The sequence below is a fragment of the Thunnus maccoyii genome, chromosome 24, assembly GCF_910596095.1.
Source record: "Thunnus maccoyii chromosome 24, fThuMac1.1, whole genome shotgun sequence".
NCBI classification, from domain to species: Eukaryota; Metazoa; Chordata; class Actinopteri; order Scombriformes; family Scombridae; genus Thunnus; species Thunnus maccoyii.
In genome coordinates, this window is record NC_056556.1 from 16,913,640 (window position 1) to 16,933,904 (window position 20,265).

Below are 20,265 nucleotides of genomic sequence, written 5' to 3' on the forward strand. Positions count from 1 at the left end.
GTGTTAGACAAGTTCAAATCTTGACCTGATGATGGCGTTAGATGAAAAGTGAAGGCATCACTAAAGTTGGTACATTTCATCTTGAGGAGCACGAGGTTGACATTCCCCCAAAAATGTCAACCTCGTGGTGGCGCTAGAGGAAAAGTCAGAGGATCACCAAACTTATTAAAATGAATCGACCAGGAACCATGAATGTCTGTATAAAATTGTGTGCCAATCAATTTAGTACATGTTGAGATGTTTCATTGGATAAGTGAAAACCTTGACCTGCCAGGGATCACTCAAGTCAATAGGATTCATCCTCTGGGGGCCGTGAATGTCTGTACAAATTTTCATGTCAATGCATTCAATAGTTGTTGAGATGTTTCAGTCTGGACCAAAGTGGTGGACAGACCGACAGAGCCACGCTGCTAGCAAGGCAAAAACAGTTGAGTAAAGATGTAGCGTAGCATCATAGCATCTTGTGTATTTTCTGGGCTATTAGATGGCGTTTTTACCCCGAAATCATAAATATGTCCAGTACACTGAGTTTCCAAAATACTGGGACACATAATCTTCTGATTACACCAATAGATGAATTCAGCCAAAAGGCTTTACTGATTTGCCTTATCACTTCTTACTTTTTGAGAATTTAACTTTTCACTTGGAAGAAGAAGAATATCTTATTTCCTCTTTCAAAAGTTACATAGTCTTGCTTGAAGCTATTGTGGTGTTACTGAAAGCAGATTGGGGGAGGGGGGGGCAGCAGACTGAGGTCTGGTGCCAGACCTCCCACTATGCTGTACATATTGAATATCATACATGAGATGTTACACGGATCCTGACATGGTCTTGTAGACGCATGACAGTATTATTAGTTATGTATAATTCTGATCAATTCTGAATTTGGCCTATAAGATACCCTTCATGTTTTGTATACTAGTTGTAATTTTCCATCATTTGAATATTACTTCATGTAGCAGCCTGATTGTGGTTTTCCTTGGTTCACATGTATTAAGGAAGAATAAGGAACTCGTTTGCTTGTATCACCAGCTGTGTGACGGGAAAAAAATGTTCATATCTGGAACTCCCTATTAGACTACATTTGTTAATATACAGCATAAACGTCCTTCAGAGCTGCAGACATTCTCAATAATGTATATTTTTTAAATGAATATTTATTGCAATTTACGAGTAGAATTACGGTTATCATCAACTCATGTTTAGCCATTTTAAAAGTGACTTCCTCATATTCTTTAAGAGTTGGTGGTGATTCATCTCGGCGACTGAATGAATGACTGTTTTGAATAGTGGACACCTTGGGGAACAGCTTGACAAGCAGCTGCGCCCTTCCTCAAAACACGGGCACACCATCAAACCTGACGAACTTTACTCCGCTGGACATTTATTGCCCTACCTTTGAAACTTGAGTTGAGATAATATTTAACAGCGAAGCCAGCGTGTCGCATAACTTCAGTTTTCGTCGTGCGTGAAGTCGACCGGATCGATGTTGTGATTTGGACGGATATTGGTTATACACTTCACCTCAGCGCAGAAACAATGGTTGGTGGTGGCTTGTTAATACTCACACATCGATGTTATGATCAAGTATGCTTCACAACTGGCAAGGTACGAGTCTTTTTGGAGCGGTTTGCTGACTTTTTGCTGACTTATTCCTGAACAGGTTTCCATCGCCAAGGTGCTCCTCGGAGTCTTTGGGGTTGCAGTCGTCGTCATTTTGATAGCGGTGCCCACGGCTATATATTTGCAAGGTGAGTATTTGCTATTAAATGATTCACATGTTGGTATTAATGCATCATCTGTGGCCTGATGCGCCGTTAAACACATCCGAAAGACATTACGCACGCGTCATTACGCACGATCCGTTTGGACTGTTGTTAAATGGCACCATTTCAAAATACTGATAGGAAATATGTAGCAATCACACTCTCATAATTTCCAAGAATAGAACTAGTTATTTTTATTTTATTGCATTTATGGTATAAATCAGCTTGGTTTACGTCACAAAGGGATGATTACAGTTTATCTGATCTGTGTTTAAATTGCTTCATACGCGGTCAATACACACACTGACAATTCCCATAAATACCTCAAGCACGCACTGACGTAAGAAATATTCCACCGGTCATTATCAGTTACAGTTTTTTGCAACACTTACGTTTTTTTATGGTAGTGACCATGATGTGTGTACATGTTATCATATCTATAACCTGTGACCTTCAGGTCTGTGCCAGGTACTAACTGTCTAACATGTGTTGCAGAGGATCAGGGCGGAAACCAGAATCAAAGATCTTTCACCCTGGAGGATGTCTTCAACAGTTCACTGAAACCAAGGTCCTACAGCATGAGGTGGATCTCAGGTGGGAGACAGTTTATTGTCAGAATTGAACCTGTAAAAAAAGAGTGATAGTGGGTGGAGGTAGGATATGATGACATGGATTAAAGCCAGGTGTGTACTGTGCTATCATTAAGCATGGTTTATTATCTATCAGCTACAATAATCATCTTTGTTCTAGTTACTGATTCACTCAGATAAGTGTTTATGTGTTCAAGATATGCTTAAGTAATGCGTAATTACTGCAAGATCTGTGATGATTAAATGCAGGAATTAATGCAGGATGTATCATATGAAGCTGTTTTTATCAAGGGCAAGTCAGATGAAAACATTCACATGTTGCTGCATTATCCAACAATCAACAACAATCTACAGTGATGTTGACAAGTCATAATCAGATTCCTGTGGATCCTACAAGGTGCTGAAAAAACTTTTTTTTTTCATCTTCTGCACACAAGAAATGGACTTGTTCGCACATGAGGTGGATCCTCTCAAACAAGATATTATTTTACGTGCACAACAAAAAAACAACAATGCACACGATCCATAACTTCTGAGCACAAATATGTTGCGTTCATGGGCAACCAAATGTTATTATATCTTTCAAGACTTCAGGGGCTCTGTAGACTCTTGAAAACATTAATAATAGGTTTTTCTTTCTCATTTCATTTCAGTGTATATTCTTGACATATGCTTAAACATGTCTGTCCTTTCTTCCTTTATTCATCAAGTAGCACCTGTTAGATGTTAAGTTTTTTCAACAAGAACAACAAAAATGAAAAAATTCAGGCTGCTAGTTGGATAAAAAACAGCTTCATATTTCTATGATAACATGTACTTTTCTGTTTTGAGAGAGGCTGACCCAATGACCTTTTCTATCTAACTGGATTCCAGATAATTTGGTAGCACTTAAATCAAACAAATTTGGGGAGTGACATGATGCAGATGAAAAAAAGCAACACAGCAGAAGCCCTATTATGGGTCAAAAATGCTGGATCCTACAACTCCCATATCGAAGCTTACCCCTTAATGTTTTCAAAATCCACACGTCTAGTTTCAGGCTTCCTCTTGAAAATGTTCAAGATAAGCCTGGTGACATTACTATGACTTTACCAGGGTCAAAACTGACAAAGCTCCTCCAGAGCCACAGAAGACATCATACAACTGCTTTGACAGGCTGAGTAGTACGCCTCATGAAGACTGAACTAACTTTATGTATACATAGGTGGAGTACACATTAACCAATTACATAAAGTCATGGTGACTTGATCATTTCTAAATGGTGAGCACAGGAGATCATGATACACCCTGCCTTATTTCATGCATTAAATCATCATGACAGCTGCATTAACTTCCTTAAGTGCGTGTTTTGCACTATCATTATGAAGCGTTACTGTTTAGTTCATGTCTGTAGGAATTTGCATCAGTTGTCTCCTCTTCCTCCACAGATCATGAGTATCTGCATAAACCACAGGATTCAGTCATCCTTTTCGATGTGCTCACAGGAAAGCAATCAGAGTTCTTGAGCAGTGACAAGTTTGTAAGTCATCCTCCTCATGTGCATCTGTGCACCTCTTTTTACAGAATCAGCATAAACCACATCAACATGAAAACGACATCCAAACAAATGTAGTGTTGTCTGTGAGGTTGTGAGAAGTTTTTGTTTTTGTTTTTCTTTTCAGACAGAAAAAGGAGCTAATGATTACGAGCTGTCTGCTGACCTAAAATATGTTGCATTCATGAGCAACTATTCCAAGGTAATCTTAGTTTTTATTCACATAGACTATCAAATCTGATTGATATTAAAAGCTCCCGAGTAATCACACAGCACCTTGTTTTGTTTTGGTCCCATTAGCTGTGGAGGCATTCATTTACAGCTTCATATTCATTTTATGACCTGAAAAAAGGGTAAGTACCTTAACTATAGATGTCATGCACAATTTTAATTATGTTAAATTAATAAGTTTTGGGATGCTAATGGACAGTTAAATCTTTGCATTTATGATACTGCAAGGCACTCTAGATGAAAGCATCTACAAAATCTGTGTCTGTGATATGTGTGCAAAGTAGATAACTTTATAATATTTATTTTAACATAAAATATCAGTGCAGCAGATGCAGAGAATATTTGAAGAGCCAGCTGCAGCTGCAGCTGGAAAAGTAAGGCTCACTACAGATCCACAAATTTCTGAAGCATTTTTTTCACTTCATTTCAGCACATTTCTTGGATCTGACATGCCACATAAAGTCCAGTACTTTGCTTGGGCTCCTGAAGGACACAAACTGGTAAGCTTAGACAGACAAATGACTGGTTATATGTATATAACTAAGTGACAGTCCTGCTTTGAGGAGGGTGATAGATTATCAAACGCCGCCTTTCCTAAACACTTGTGTAAGTTAGAACAGAGTGGAAAGGGTTCTAAATGGGAGCCTGGGAACAAATCAGGCTGCCTTTTATGGACTCATGAGTTTGTATTTTTCTTGTATTTGTAGGCCTTTGTTTGGGAAAATAACGTGTATATAAAGACCAGTCCTAGTTCACCGCTACAGCAAGTCACTGTCAATGGCAAGGAGAATCAGATTTTCAATGGGATCCCGGACTGGGTGTATGAAGGTAAGTGGCAGATGACATACAAAATTAATGTCAAACTATAAATCAACAATCAACACCAGTGGCAAGTACATTTATTTATACAACTACTAAGATATATAACATAAAGACATGAAGGATAGGATATGAACATATGCATAACATCAGTGGTAGAAAGTACCTTTACCTTAGTAATATACTTAATACTATTTTTAGCTACTTGTACTATACTTGAGTATTTCCTTTATATGCTACTTTATACTTCTACTCCAATAGGCTATATTTCAGATAAAAGTGTTGTACTTCTTTCTCCACTACATGTATCTGACAGCTATAGCTGTTGAGCTGCTGAATTAGAAGACATCTTGTGTCCAGCAGTTAAACTTTTGAAATGAAACATGTTTACATATTCATCAATTCTGGAATTTTTAATGAGGAAGAAGTAGGAAGTGTAATTTTAAGGATTTTAAAATGGTAATTATACTTTTTTTTGGTGAAAATGCTTATACATCTTAATACATGTTTGGAGGGGACCTTTAAAGATTGAGTACTTCTTCCACCACTGATGAATATTATACATGAATTTAGAGAATCTGTAACCCCAGGGTCAACTGAACAAAGATATGCAACAGTGTAATTTCATCAAAATATGTTTTTTAAGTTATAAGGTTGAATAATTATCCAGTAGAATACTGAGGAAATTCTTTAGCTGCAGTGAAAACATTACAATGAACCATACTGCTGCAGTGTTTGCATAAAAGAACACAGATGCACTGCAGCTTGCAGGATTATCAGCACATGCATTTTTTTAGCACAAGTGATCTAGAGGGAAATGAACCTGACCTTCAAGAAGTACCCTAACACAGTTTCACTCTTTCACCTTCCCAGAGGAGATGTACTCATCCAATCAGGGTCTCTGGTGGTCACCTGGAGGGAAGCATGTGGCTTATGTTGAGTTCAACGACACAGAGGTCCCCAATATAGAGTACAGCTGGTACGGAGATAACCAGTACCCCAGCACTGTTTCCATTCCATATCCAAAGGTGGGATATCCATCCAGGACTTGTTTCACTCTGATTGTGGTTTAATATTTACACTCGCTTGGAAAAATCATTATGATTATCTGATGTATCTTTCTTTTCTTGTGCAGCCAGGTGCTCCCAACCCTACTGTGAAACTGTTTGTTGTGGACACTGACAACACATCAAAAATTGCTGAAGTTGTTGTTCCAGAGGCATTCAGGGAAATGTAATGAAACAGTTTCTACTATGTGGTTAAAATGTGTGGCAGATTATACATACTACTATCCGCCAAGAAAATCAGAGACAAACAGATGAGTTTTCCAGTTTGTCATGTTTTTGGTTTTTCACCCACAGTGAGCACTACTTGGCCACTGTTACCTGGGTGACAGATAAACGTCTGGCTGTCCAGTGGTTAAAGAGACTACAAAACCACCTCATCCTTCAGATCTACAGCTTTAATGGATCCAGTTGGGTTCCTGATGAGGTAAAACAGGACGTGCTGAACAACAAGTTTTTGTTACCTGAAATATTATGCTAGTATTACACAGAGAAACAATGCACGAGATTCATGCAACTTTACTGTTCACACAAACCATTTCAACAGCAATAAAACATGCATACAACAACACTTTTTAAAGCCTGGGAAAAAAGGTATCGGTTTTATAGACCTGCACCTGGTTTATTCTGACTTAATTGCCTTCATGTCAGCTGCTAACATGACACCAGCTGCCATGCATTGCCAGGCTAAATTTAGCTACACATCAACAATGTATTGGATAGGTTCACACTTTTCCAAGTCTGTCCTAAAACAATATTCACATGTCCACATGTATATTGAAAGAGTTATTGCTTGCTGTGAGTGTTCCTCTTTTCATACTGGCTGTAAAGAGTTCCCTTCCTTCCTTACTAGCATGCTGATATTTGAGTTTCATGCTCCAATTAAATATGTAACGGCAGGCTTGCCGCTTGCCAAATTTCTCTTGTTGGCTAAAAGGTTTCAAAATCATATTCTGTATTGCAAAATCTTTTGAGGTTAGGCTGATAAGGCTAGTATATGGTTATAAAAATGTAACTTAGTGCAGCTATAAACACTGATTCTGTATCTTGCTTTTTACAGCATCTGGAGGTGAAAAGTTCCACCGGTTGGATTGGACGGGTATGTCTCGTACACAAAGGACAAATCTAGTGATATTTTAAATTTGTCTTATTGTCAACAAATCCCACAAAAGATCAAAACAACAATGAATTGATCTAGTAACACATATTGTGTGTGTATCAAAGCCTGATATACAGTATCTTATTCCTCTATGCTTTTGCCATTGTTGTACAAAAACACATTAATGAGTCCCACTGCTGCACTGGGTGACATGCTCCTTCATTACCAGAACACACACACTGTAGTTTATTTTGACTAAATCCCACACATACCGTCCTGCTGTCAGAAACACTCACTAGAGCAACAAATGTGTATTAATCCACTGCTGAAAATAGTCCCCAACAAATGCACTATTTCCTCCTGTGTGAGTAACATTTGCTAAAAACTACAGTGCCCAGCTGTTTTAGGGGCTGGGATTCACAGACACAGTAGGGAAGTTTGAAATTATTAAGAAACATTGTTGGTTTTGGTCTTTTCACAGTTTTGTTGACAATAAGAAAAATATAGCATAATGGTAGCCTTAACATTTAAAGTCACTGTGCACTATGCTAATATACTTGTTCTTCCTAGTTCTCTCCACCAAAACCAGTTTTTGCCCCAGACAAGAACAGCTATTACCTGTTAATGAGTGACACCAACAAGTACAAGCACATCCATCATGTGGTTAAGGTAGGTGGAATGATTAGTCCGGTATTACACTGACTAGTTCAGCAGCCAAATCTGACCTAAGAGAAACATTATGTAGGTTTTCTGTAACATGTTCCCACCCACATATACTCTGTTCCGAATCATTCATGCAGGGCAAAACTACACCGATCACCTCTGGACAATGGGAAGTCATTGACATTCTGAAAGTCACTCCTGATAGTGTGTAAGTAGGATTTATCTGTTGCTTTACAGTTGTATACAAATGCATAAGACTTGACATGCACATAAGTCCTCTCTCATATTTCCACAATGTATGACTGCACTCCATCTTATACATACACCCTGGAAACTTTGATCTGCTTGAAGTTATGATAGAGTTGCAGAGAAATGTGTACAAATCTACACATCAGCAAGGTCTCATGAACTGAATTCACTCTTTGCTACAGTGTGAAGTCTCTCTCACTGCTCATTCATACCAATTATTCCACAGATATTATTCAAGTAACCAAGAGGGCAGCAGGCCAGGAGGAAGGAATGTTTACAAGTAAGGCCTTTACTTTGCTGTTTGTTACTTCACGGCAGCATTTCTTCAGACTAACAGTATGTGCATGTCTGTGTGTCAGGTTGACCAAAGGAGAGGCCAAGTGTCTAACCTGTGGGTTTGATGCAGAAAACTGCCAGTATAACTCTGCTTACTTCAGCCACAATGCATCCTTCTACCGTATGAGCTGCAGTGGTTAGTTTTACTTTTTTACTTTCCCTCTGACTTTTGCTATATACCACTGTTTGTGTCTAAAAATAATATTACTGTAATTTTTACACAAAGGTCCTGGCATTCCTCAATATTCTCTCGTGGATAACAGGGATAGTAAAAGTAAGTCACAAATTTTACAGTTGAAGCTGAAATGATTTCAAGGAGAAGGCATTATTTATTCTTATGAGCTTTCTCTATTTTTACATTTTTGTAGAGATGAATGTTTTGGAGAATAATGACGCATTTAGCGGCCTGATATCTGACATCCAAATGCCCACCATGCGTCGTGGTACCATCAAAGTTGCCGGATACGGTAAGTGAATTCAGCAGCAACTAATTAACATTCAATATTTAACCAGTGGTGGAAAGTTCATTTACTAACATATTGTACTTAAGTTCAAGTTTGAGGTATTTGTACCTTATTAACCTTGATTGTTTGTGTTTTCTTGTTGAGTTTGGTGTATTTTAAAGGCCATTGCAAACTAGTTTAGGCTCTAAATGCTGTGGTATGGGAAACTGGTCCAAGCTATATACTGTACTTGTCCATATAAAAAAAACATTAATTTAATATTAGATAAATGCTGTTTTTCTTATTTCTACTCCACTATAGTTCTGAGGGGAATATTGTACTACATTCATTTGACAGTATTTGACTTGTCAGATTAATATTTTACATAACAAATTTAACATGATAAGCTTATAAAATACAACAATACCTATATTTTTTCAAAACTGAGAATAATCAATTCATGTCTTTCTATTGACGTTCATATTTTTGACAGATCTCTGGTACCAGATGTTTTTGCCTCCTGGCTTTGATGAATCCAAGAAGTACCCCTTACTAATAGATGTGTAAGAGTTTATCCAAAAAAACAATCAAATAAAATTATAAAATTAAAACAGCTTTTCAAAGGAGGGCTCATAAACTGATATTGGCTCAACCTTCCAGGTACGCTGGTCCCTGCAGTCAGAAAGCAGACTTCACCTACAGGGTGAGCTGGTCCACCTACCTGGCCAGCACTGAGAAAATCATTGTCGCCAGCTTTGACGGAAGGGGAAGCGGTTTCCAAGGCGACACAATAATGCATGAAATCTACAAACGTCTGGGAACCTATGAGGTGGAAGATCAGATAACAGCAGCCAAGTAAGGAGAGCGAGGAGCAGTTTAGACAAGTCAATGCATCTCCAGCTCAAACAAACAGATTCACACTTTCCCGGGAAAGCTTGATAAAACTGGATTTTACTTGTTTCCCTGGTTGAAATGTTCCCAGGTGACAGATAGGAAATGTCACAAGCATCAGTAAGGACAGCAATGAACAGAAGGTCCAGTTTAGACCCTGCCCTCATCTAATTTATCTTTTTTTTTCTTTTCCGTATTTTAGGGAATTCATCAAAATGGGCTTCATTGACAAAGACAGAGTTGCTATTTGGGGTTGGGTAAGTAGTCAGAACACTTTGTATTAAAACAAATTTATCAAAGTAAGAGAAAAACAAGAACAACTGTGATAATTAATGTTCCTTAAATAATATGCAACACATATGTGCTATTTCATAGTTCAGAGGGCAATAAATAGGCTCTAAAAGTAAGTTAATGTTTCACCCTGCTGTCAGTGAGCTTGCTCTTTACTCAAGACCAGATTTGAGCCACAATGATGAGCTGTCTATTTTTCACAGTCTTATGGTGGATATGTGACATCGATGGTCTTGGGATCTGGCAGTGGAGTTTTTAAATGTGGAATGGCAGTCGCTCCTGTCTCCAAGTGGAAGTATTATGGTATTTTTTTTTATCCCTTTTTATATTAACAACATTTCCAGAGATGGTTCAGTCACTGCAATGACACACAATATCTGCAATTATCTGTTTATTCCAGATTCCATCTACACAGAGCGCTACATGACTGAACCTTCAGACAATGCCGTATTCTACGATGTAAGTTTCACACACTCATGGTCAGAGTACTAACTTTCATCTCTTAACTATGTTGGTTATTAGTACCTATGCCGTTGCCTGTGCTCCCCAATAAATGCAAATCTGATTGTGTGCAGAACTCAACAGTAACTGCCAGGGCCAAGAATTTCCATTCAGTGCAGTATCTTCTGGTTCATGGAACAGCTGATGGTGAGTTTTGCGGTGTTTATATTTATTAGATTTTTTTCTTATTTTTTTTTATACATTTCTGTTATACAGTAATACCAGGTGTTTTCTAGCTACAGTACACCATCCACAACACAACACAAACAAAATCTGAACCTGTATTCATTAGTGCATATTTTAGCCAGAGGTCCAAATTCTGTTTCATTACCGCAGTGATTCCCAACGTGGGTGCCTTAACAATAGACCAAGGGTGCTGCAAAAAATTTGTCTTTTTCAATTTTTACGGTAATTGTACATTTTCAGAAAAATAAAAATAATTAAATATGCAATTATACGCAGCTAAGATGCTGGTTGTCATAGTAACATAACACACTTTCTGGTTTGTGAGTTTTCCAGATGGACAACAGTCAGACATAGCAAGTGTCAGAGCAAGCAATGGAAATAGTTTAAAAAGGAAATGCCTATTAGTGCTGGGCGATATCACAAATTCAAGTTTTGAAGTAATTCCACCATGAGTATACTGTATACCAATACATTTCATAAACAAGAATTTAATATAATTTGAAGTAGCCTAAATAACCTGGACTCAGACAACAGTACTTATGTTAACTAAAGCCTTTACTTATAGCCTTTTTAAGATCATGAAACACTATCATACATATTGCATTTTATGTGTAAAATTTAATGCAAAAGTAAAAAATGACAAAAATACAGAACTGACAACCTGCTTTAACAACATCTTTGTGAGTCACCTGGAGGAAAACTGGGATCGCAGTAAAAAAAAAAAAAAACTTATGAAGAGGTGCTCTAGTTTTAAAAGTTATTTATGGTAAAGAACACCAATGAATAGATACTGTATGTATTGTAGTGTAGGGGTTTTGTCATCACCATGAGGTTGTAAGGCAACCAGTGGAGACTCCACTGCTCCACCACTAGTTCCAGCACATAATTCCCCCGTGAAAGCAGAACTTGTCGTTTTTACATTTTGGTTTTTATATGGATGTACGTCTTAATGAGCTATAACATCTAATGAGTTAGCTTTAGAGGTGCTGGTAGGCAGACTTTTTACTTTTTACCTTTGGACAGAGCCAATATAGCTGATTCCCTCTGTTGCCAGTCCTTATACTAAGCTAAGGCAAACTGAAAGAAAGCAAATAAGCAAATTACCCAAATTGATCTACTGCTTTATAATTAACATAGATATTCATGGTGCCAAGAGAGTGATTTGTAATAATATGGTGAACTCTTGACCTTTAGTTTACTGCCACCATCAGATTAAACTTTTGTCCTTGAGCAACTCTTCAGCAACACAACAATTTTGAAAAGCAATTGTTGAACTTTTATTAAATTTGCAGTGGAAAATCAGAGTACATGGTGACCTTTCCTAATAGCATCACCCTAAGACATAAATATCCACTTTCCGCTCAAGATATTTAATTTATTCTAATGGGCAGATAGCCTTATCTTATTTGTTTGTTGTGTTTTTCTAGACAACGTTCATTTCCAGCAGGCAGCTGAGATCTCTGAAGCTCTGGTGAACGAGCAGGTGGACTTTGAAGCAATGGTGAGTCTTCTCTGAAGGACATTGTGCTTTCTGAAGAATCTGTCTGTCATTATGTAGAGAAAAGATTTGACCTCAATGATGAGAAGAAAATCTGCTCCATGTTGAATAATGTGAATTTGTATAAATAAATATTCATAAATATGTTTGTCATCTTCTTTCAGTGGTACACGGACAAGGATCATGGGCTGACCGGCTCTGCCTATCAACATGTCTATACTCACATGACTCACTTCCTACAGAGGTGCTTTGCATGAAGTTCACTGGATCATTAAGATCTGATTTCATGGCCTTGTGAATAAAGAATCATTTTTGAGATAAAGACTTATAATTGTAATTGATTATTAGTACTCCAAATGTCAGTAAAAAGTCTTATTTCATTTTCAAATGTACCTATTTATGAGCAGAAACTTAATGAGCACAAAGTGGTCAATGTTTAAGTCTTTCTGTGTCGTTGATACTTTAATGGAAGTGAAAATTCTCTTTGGAAGAGCTTTTTGTTTATATTTTCTTGCATATATTTAGACTCTTCTGCTTCTCTGGAAATTAAAGTTTGTTTGATTAATTTAACTTTTAAAGAGGTCATTGTTTGACTTTGGATAAACATAGATATATGTGAAGGTTAAACAGTGAAACTGTACTTGTACTACTTGGACATTCAAGAGTGTTTACATTATTGTATGCACAGAAATATAATGACCCACAGTAATTTTAGACAGTTTTACCAAATTCATGAGAGTGTTGACTGTTTGATGTAATAACTGTTTTCTAAAATAATAAAGAATAAAATTGTGAGAAATTTGGTTTGAAATATCTTGTGCTTCACCTGGTTTTAATGGGAAATAGAGCTGCACGTCATCAGCAGCAATAATAACCCAAGTGAAAACATATGGACCCTTGCGGTACACCACATGTAATAGGAGCAGAAGAGGACGACAAATAACCAAAGGTAACTGAAACTGATGTTTCAGGTAAGATATAAAACACTCAAAGGCCTTACCCTGAATACTGCACAGTTATGACAAACCAAGAGTATGGAATGATCAACCCTATCAAACACAGCAGAGAGGTACAACTAAATTAAAATGGCCTGATTTTCACAGACTAAAGACAATAGTAAGTCATTTTGTACTATGGTACATCCTGAAACCTGACAGGAATTCATCCAACATGTTGTGATCTGAAAAAAGGAACAACTTGTGAGAGAACAACTTATCTGGACCTGAGATAAAGATGACAATCTCAAGATTGGCTAGAAGTTATTGAGTACAGTTGAATCTCAGTTCAGTTTTCAGCCAAGTTAGCAGCATGGCTCTAGGGAAGGCAGTAATGGTTGGTTGATCCATCAGGTTGGATTTGTATAGACATTCATGGTGCCCTGAGGATGTATCCTAATGACTTGACTAATGGTGATCCCCTGACGTTTCATTTAACACCACTATGAGGTTCACATTTGTGGTTTTGAGTGAAATGTCTCAACAACCATTGGATCGATTGACATGAAATTTGCTACAGACATTCATATTCCCCTCAGGATGAGCTGTAATAACTTTAGTGATCCCCTGACTTTTCGTCTGGTGCCCCTATCAAGTCTACCACAGTCTCAGCTCTACTTTGCGTTAGTGCTAAATAGCAAATTTTAGCATGCTGATACATGTGTGCAGAAAATTCTCTTGGTTAGATTAGTCACGGGGAGCATGTTAGCATGCTGATATTAGCATTAAGCTCAAAGCACCTCTGTGCCTAAATGCAGCCTCACAGAGCTATTAGCATGACTGTAGACTCTTTGTCTTGTTTTCCAACAGGTTATCTTGATTTAAGGTGTTAAATAGTCAAAGTTTTGTTCAGTTAAAGGCTTAATAACACGATGCTTTAAGGAGGATAGGACGTAACCACTGACAAGGGAGGTGTTTATTCTGAATACTGGGCTCAAGTGTATAAAATTCTTCCAAGGAAGGCAAGTTGGAATGATATCAGACAAAGAAGAATAGAGTGGTGACATCTTATTTCAGTTTCAGTGATGGAAAGTAATGAAGTATATTCAGTCTACTTAAAATTTTGAGGTACTTTACTTGAGCATTTCCATTTTAGGCTACTTTATACTTCTTCTCTACTACATTTCAGAGGGAAATTTAAATTACTTTTTAACCCACTACATTTATTTGACACTTACTTCTAAGATTAACATTTTATATACAAAACATATGATGAGTTTATAAGACACAATGAGATTAAACTAACCAACGGTATGTAAAGTTGTGGAAACTAGCTCCACTACCACCAACTACAACAGTAAAATACTGTTTACACATTCATATAATAATATAATATTTAAAAATGTATCACTCACAGGAGCCAAGTGCCCTTACTTTGATACTTTGAATACATTTTGTTTACAATATTTAGTTGTTTACTTATAATACTCAAGATAAGTAGGATTTTGAATGAAGGACTTTTTCACATTGTGGTATTGGCACTTTTACCTAATGATCAGGATACTTCTTCCTCCACTAGTCACTAATTTTGCTGATAAAGAAATGTAAGAAGTTATCTCAAGACAATTAATGACAGTAAGGCTCAGTACTCTGTTTGTACTGAACTAAACTTTAGGCCTATGGGATTTTTTTGGAAAAAATATGAGAGAAATATTTAGTTGGTTTTTTTTTCAACACACACTATATGGGACTAAACTACCTGGTACTGTATGTGAGAATCATATGTCAGCTGCATTGCATGAACATTTGCTTTCATAGAACATCAATCTTTATTGAACAATGACCCTTGTAAACCAGAAGTAACTGCCACTGATGCAAAAAGCAGTCAATGTTTCCCATCTTCTAAATTTGATCGGAAAGATTCCACAAATACTGACTCATCTTTCACTTATGACTGCACACATATCACTTCCCATCATGATGACACAGTAGCACATTAAGGCATCTTCCCTACTTTCTGTTTGTCAGGATGAGCTGTGATTGTTTGATCTTAACACCTAAGTACCAGAAGGCATCACGCATGAATAGCATCTTTCCTTTCTGGACAAATGCTCGGCTTGTCGATTCGGCCAATGCGACGGGGCCCGTGTCTAATGGGTTGAGAGTAACAGGTGGATCTGGCAGAGTGATGAAATTGGCCCACCTGAGGAGATCCATCCTCCTCCAAGGCTTACAGTATATAAGACCACAAGGCAAGAGAGGGGGGATAGATACAGACACCAGGAACAAGCAGAGGAACTAACAGCACCGTTCTTTGAAGGAAGAAAGAAGAAAAGGTGAGTTGCATTTTGTTGCAAAGGTGAAACCACTTGTCTTCAGCTTACTGATCTGAGCTGCAAACTCTCTTTGTGTCTGTGCATGTGCTGATCTGATAGGTTATAACAATGAAAAGCATCTATTCCCTGGCTGGCATCCTTCTGGTCCTCGGCTTTGTCCAGAGCAGCTGGCAGGTTCCTCTGCAGGAGGCTGATGACAGCTCAAGGTACAGTCAAAAGATAAACTACATCTAAACTTATTGAGGTTAAGTTTTTGATTAAATTTTGTTAAAAGGACCACAGGTTTTGCCACTTTTTAGCACTTTTGAATTAGAGTGTAAATATTACACTTTAATACAAAAGTACAGAAACAGAAAATTCTCTCACACAAGACTGGGAGTCTGGAATCTACGAGAGGATGAAAAATATATGATTCATGAAAAAAGACATACAATCTGGCTAAATTATAGGTAAAATGTATGTAAATTAATGTAAAATGGGTTGTTTTCAATTGAATTCCAAATAGAAACAATTACAAGATATGAGAGTTTTCAAAGAAACATGAGACAATTTACACAGCTTATATGACGCTCCACAGAAACCAAATCATCTGTGGCCAAACTGCAAGCACATTGATCAAAAATCTGCCAAATGATGGTATAATCATTCAAACTGAAATTTAGTTACTTCAGAGACATCAAATTAGACATTATACTTTTAAGTGAGAAGTTTTATACTGTATGTCATAGTCTCCCCACACTAAAACACAGTGGATGTGCATCCTCTCATACACTTTCTCCAGAGGAATTATGATGCTGCAAATATCAAATTTCTAAAATACAGAAAGAAACTGAAAATGAATAATTGATCCTGCTTCAAACCTGTGGAGAAAATATGCTAGGGAGATACAGATGCAGTATTTATTACCCCAAATGAATATACTAAATATGATTCAAAGTGCAAGAGGGAATTTGGTGAAATCTATGCTAACTTATTTATATTATGGTGTTGTTGGTGAAATTTTAAAATAATATTGGGTTTTATGTTAATAGAGAAAAAAACATGTTATAAAAATTTGTCTATTGGTCTAGATTTTGTTTTATTCATCTTTTTAGGAGGAAATTACACCCACAACTGTACAAAAATGAATTATAAATTATGAACCCAATTTGGACATAATTAACCAAAGAAATTGATGACAATAAAGTATTTTTAAAAATCTAAGGAATCTTTGAAAGTGTAAGTGGGTATCATTCTGTGAAAATCATGCTATGATACCTATTTGTAGTTTCTTTAAAGTCTTTATGTAACATACTTTACAACATTTTAAAATCAAAATGAATGTGATGGTTAAAATGTGCCCTCCCTCCTGTAGTTTTGAAGCAGACAACACATTAGCGGACGAGCCGGGGGAGCTGTCAAACATGAAGAGACATTCAGAGGGAACATTCTCAAATGACTACAGCAAATACCTGGAGGACAGGAAGGCTCAGGACTTTGTTCGGTGGCTGATGAACAACAAGAGGAGCGGGTCAGTGTGTAATATATGCAAAAGTTACCATGAGAATCATAGAACATGTGTGTTGTTTGACCCTTTTTCTTGAACAATGAAACACAAGCTCCAGATGTTGGGATTAATGTTTAAGGGGCTAAACAGAAGTAGTGAAAGATACTAATCTTCATGACAAGCCCTGTATTCAAATCTTACAAAAGTATTATTGGCTAAATATACTTAAAGTATCATATGTTAAAGAACTCGTACTGCAGAAAAATGGCCTCTGTGATTGATATATTATTATATTTGACTATTTAACTATTTTATACACATTTAGTTTAGTCCAGAGGTTGTGAGATGACTAATGGTACAGGAAAGAAGGAGAAAACTAACTTCTGCTGCACAAAATCATATAGATTTTTAGGACTTTTCTCTAATCTTTAAGATGTCATTTTGGTAGAACTGCTAACAACTCAGACATCTGTCACAGGCCAAAAAGTGTATCAACCACTTGCTTAATCTTTAACAATGCATTGTATTTTATAACCTGATCATATGTTTTTTTATGTAAAAGATCACTATGAGATGTAAGCAGTAGCTGTCGCTGTTAAATTAATGTATTGGAGTGAGAAGTACAATATTTCTCTCTGAAATCTATGGATGTACTAAAGTAAAGTACCTCAAAATTGTACAAAGTACTGCTAAACAGGGACGTGACCCCTTTATAGACTTTTTATTTCAGGCTCAAATAGTATAGCTTTTTTTCTTCAAAGTATGATATAATATGTACTGTATTATAGCTATTCTGGCTGAGTATTGCTGTTTGTTTTTAGTGCTGCAGAGAAGCGCCACGCAGATGGGACCTTCACCAGCGACGTGAGCTCCTACCTCAAGGACCAGGCAATCAAAGACTTTGTTGCCAGGCTCAAGTCTGGGCAAGTCAGAAGAGAGTAGGCTCTCCTTCCTTCCTTCTCCTCCTACAGTGCTAAAAAAGCCTCACTGTGTCTGATTCCACCATGATGAGAGAGACAGAGACATCTTGAGTCAGAAAGAAAGAGCTAATCAACTGCCTGTCGTGCCACTTCACCTTTTCCTTTCTTTGCTTTTTTTTTCTTGATGTTCCTTGTGGTTGTGCTAAAATAAATCACCTGAACTTTTCCACTGTGTTGATTGATATGTTCCTACACTGTGTGATGTTTGTGTGAGATGATTATTTTTTACATAAATCATGCAACCAGTCAATGATCCAATCATGAAATGATCACAGCAGCACAATGTCTTCAAATAACAACGATAAAAAAACTACTGATGATGATTTTCTGATCACACATGAGAATTCAAATGGCAGGTTTCCACATTTGAGGGTTACTGACCCTTAATGGGCACTGTTTACATTGTGTGCCTGTGTACACACTCAGATCTGAAATGGACAGGCAGGGTGGGGCGTTCAGCAGGAGGCATGTAGATGGAACCTTCACCAGTGATGTGAACAAGGTCCTGGACTCCATGGCTGCCAAGGAATATTTACTCTGGGTCATGTCCTCCAAAGCATCAGGGGAGAGGTAAAACTGAGTCACGTGGCTGAGGTTTCCCAATCTAAAACACTGATCTGATCAATGCTAGAGGTCTGTTTTTACTTGTCAGGCGTGATTGTGATTTTCTCTCTTTTGCAGCAAGAAAAGGCAAGTGGACCAATGAGACGCACTCTTCAAGGAATCCCTCTGTGTGCTGCAGAGAAAGCCATATACAGGAGGAACAGAAAGCCATACTGCTTTGCATGTTGTAATGTCAACGCTATATTTAAATTTGTAAGTCTTTTTTACTTCACAATGTGTTGCAAAGATACAAAAACGACTACTCTTCCATAGGTTTTACGGTGCACCAGAGAGAAGAAATGAAATTGAGGGCATATTTTTTCTACAAATTTAAATTATTTTCTATATTTTTAAGGTGAAAACAAGAACACAAAAAAGTTAAATCTCAGGTAGGCCTATAGAAAACATATGTAGTGTAGTTGGTTTTCATTGCATATTATTAATCCGCTCTGCAAAATAAAGATTTTCATTGTGTGTTTGTGCCATTAGACTCATTTTCAAATACAAGAGCTCAGCCTTGATGTGTTGATGTGAGATAATAGTATATAAATTATGTCCTGATAATGTCAGTGTGTTACCTGATGGTATAGATGTTATAAACTTATGGAATGACACATACAAATTCGCATATGAAACATTGTTATGATTGAACTTTAACTTTGGCTACTTTTAACTTCCATACTTTTCCACCAGTTTTCACTGCTAAAGTCAATCCATTAAAAAAATTATAATATTTGCTTCACTGGATGTGCAGCTCTCAGAAGTCCTACAAGGCCAGTGGATATATATGCTTATAAGAGTGTTCTACTGACTTAGCATTGCCCTCCTATAACATTGCCGGATTCACACTGGACAGTTTTTAAAAAGGGATCAAAATAGATGCAGCAGAACCACAAATATTCCGTGCACCTACATTACCCACAATGGTGTGTTATATTAGTAGAGATGAGAATTGGAACTCCACACACCCAGATTTTTGCATTCAGCATGGACTCAAGTGAGATCACTTCTTAAAATCTGATTTTGCTTTGGCTTTGTGCAACATTTTTCACATATGCAGTAGTACTCCGAGTCCCCAACACCAGGAAACAGATGAGTAAAATCATTCCCCTTTAAATGTCAAGGAGGTAGTGTAAAGGTTCTGTTATCAGACCAGTCCTAGAGAGTACAGGAATTGAGGAAGGACTCTTCAGAGGACATCATCTTGTGACGCCTGAGTCAGTACATCTTAAATTTAGAATATCATTAATGCCCCTGAAACTTGGTTTTAAATCCTACAAATTTCTATACAACATTAAATATTCATTATCAAATGTGCAACAATCACAGTTAGACTTTGGAAAAAGAGTTTACTAGTCAAAAACATAACTGCTATCAGATTTTGACTCAAATCTTGCTAAATCCAGATAAGTGCAGAGAAATAAGTGATCATTGAGAAGACCACACACACACACACACACACACACACACACAGAAACAACAGAAAACCTCTCATGTAAAATAACAAAACTCTTGAGTCTGTTGATTTAGGATCCCATCGCTCAGAGCAAGATTGAGAAAACATGTTAAAAACAGAAGTTGTCCAGTTTTAGAGAGATTTGTTAAAGAAGAAACAAAAGTATATGATACAGTAAAAGATATTGTGAGCATAAAGGGACCATTTATTAGTGATTCAGAGCATTAAACTGCATCTCAGTCTTCATTCAGCATAGAGCCAGTACAAACACAAGGAGTAGCTTCAAAGTTAAATTACTTCAACACATT

The 20,265-nt window shown here is 37.1% G+C and overlaps 2 protein-coding genes across 2 annotated transcripts; both read left to right on the forward strand.

Moving 5' to 3' along the window:
• Window positions 1-1,166: 1,166 nt before the first annotated feature.
• dpp4 (dipeptidyl-peptidase 4) lies at window positions 1,167-12,974 on the forward strand. Its single transcript, XM_042404998.1, has 26 exons — window positions 1,167-1,542; window positions 1,664-1,751; window positions 2,262-2,360; window positions 3,784-3,875; window positions 4,018-4,092; window positions 4,191-4,243; window positions 4,552-4,621; window positions 4,829-4,949; window positions 5,814-5,968; window positions 6,076-6,173; window positions 6,302-6,431; window positions 7,065-7,103; window positions 7,674-7,772; window positions 7,904-7,974; window positions 8,242-8,295; window positions 8,375-8,487; window positions 8,578-8,625; window positions 8,720-8,818; window positions 9,288-9,357; window positions 9,455-9,649; window positions 9,888-9,942; window positions 10,180-10,279; window positions 10,377-10,435; window positions 10,552-10,624; window positions 12,091-12,164; window positions 12,326-12,974. The coding sequence occupies exons 1-26, from the start codon at window positions 1,540-1,542 to the stop codon at window positions 12,416-12,418; spliced, it is 2,226 nt and encodes a 741-aa protein (XP_042260932.1). The 5' UTR covers window positions 1,167-1,539; the 3' UTR covers window positions 12,419-12,974.
• A 2,010-nt stretch (window positions 12,975-14,984) lies between these two features.
• Window positions 14,985-18,604, forward strand: LOC121892274 (glucagon-1-like). The gene is made up of 6 exons (XM_042405218.1): window positions 14,985-15,432; window positions 15,532-15,638; window positions 16,787-16,942; window positions 17,740-17,856; window positions 18,325-18,468; window positions 18,580-18,604. The coding sequence occupies exons 2-6, from the start codon at window positions 15,541-15,543 to the stop codon at window positions 18,602-18,604; spliced, it is 540 nt and encodes a 179-aa protein (XP_042261152.1). The 5' UTR covers window positions 14,985-15,432; window positions 15,532-15,540.
• The last annotated feature ends 1,661 nt before the right edge of the window (window positions 18,605-20,265 follow it).

Coding starts and splice junctions, on each gene's coding strand:
- dpp4 (XM_042404998.1), top strand. Junction 5,969..6,075: donor TTTCCATTCCATATCCAAAG/GTGGGATATCCA, acceptor TTTCTTGTGCAG/CCAGGTGCTCCCAACCCTAC. Junction 9,358..9,454: donor TACCCCTTACTAATAGATGT/GTAAGAGTTTAT, acceptor TCAACCTTCCAG/GTACGCTGGTCCCTGCAGTC.
- LOC121892274 (XM_042405218.1), top strand. CDS start 15,541: ATGAAAAGCATCTATTCCCTGGCTGGCATCCTTCTGGTCCTCGGCTTT. Junction 15,639..16,786: donor GAGGCTGATGACAGCTCAAG/GTACAGTCAAAA, acceptor TCCCTCCTGTAG/TTTTGAAGCAGACAACACAT. Junction 16,943..17,739: donor ATGAACAACAAGAGGAGCGG/GTCAGTGTGTAA, acceptor GTTTGTTTTTAG/TGCTGCAGAGAAGCGCCACG.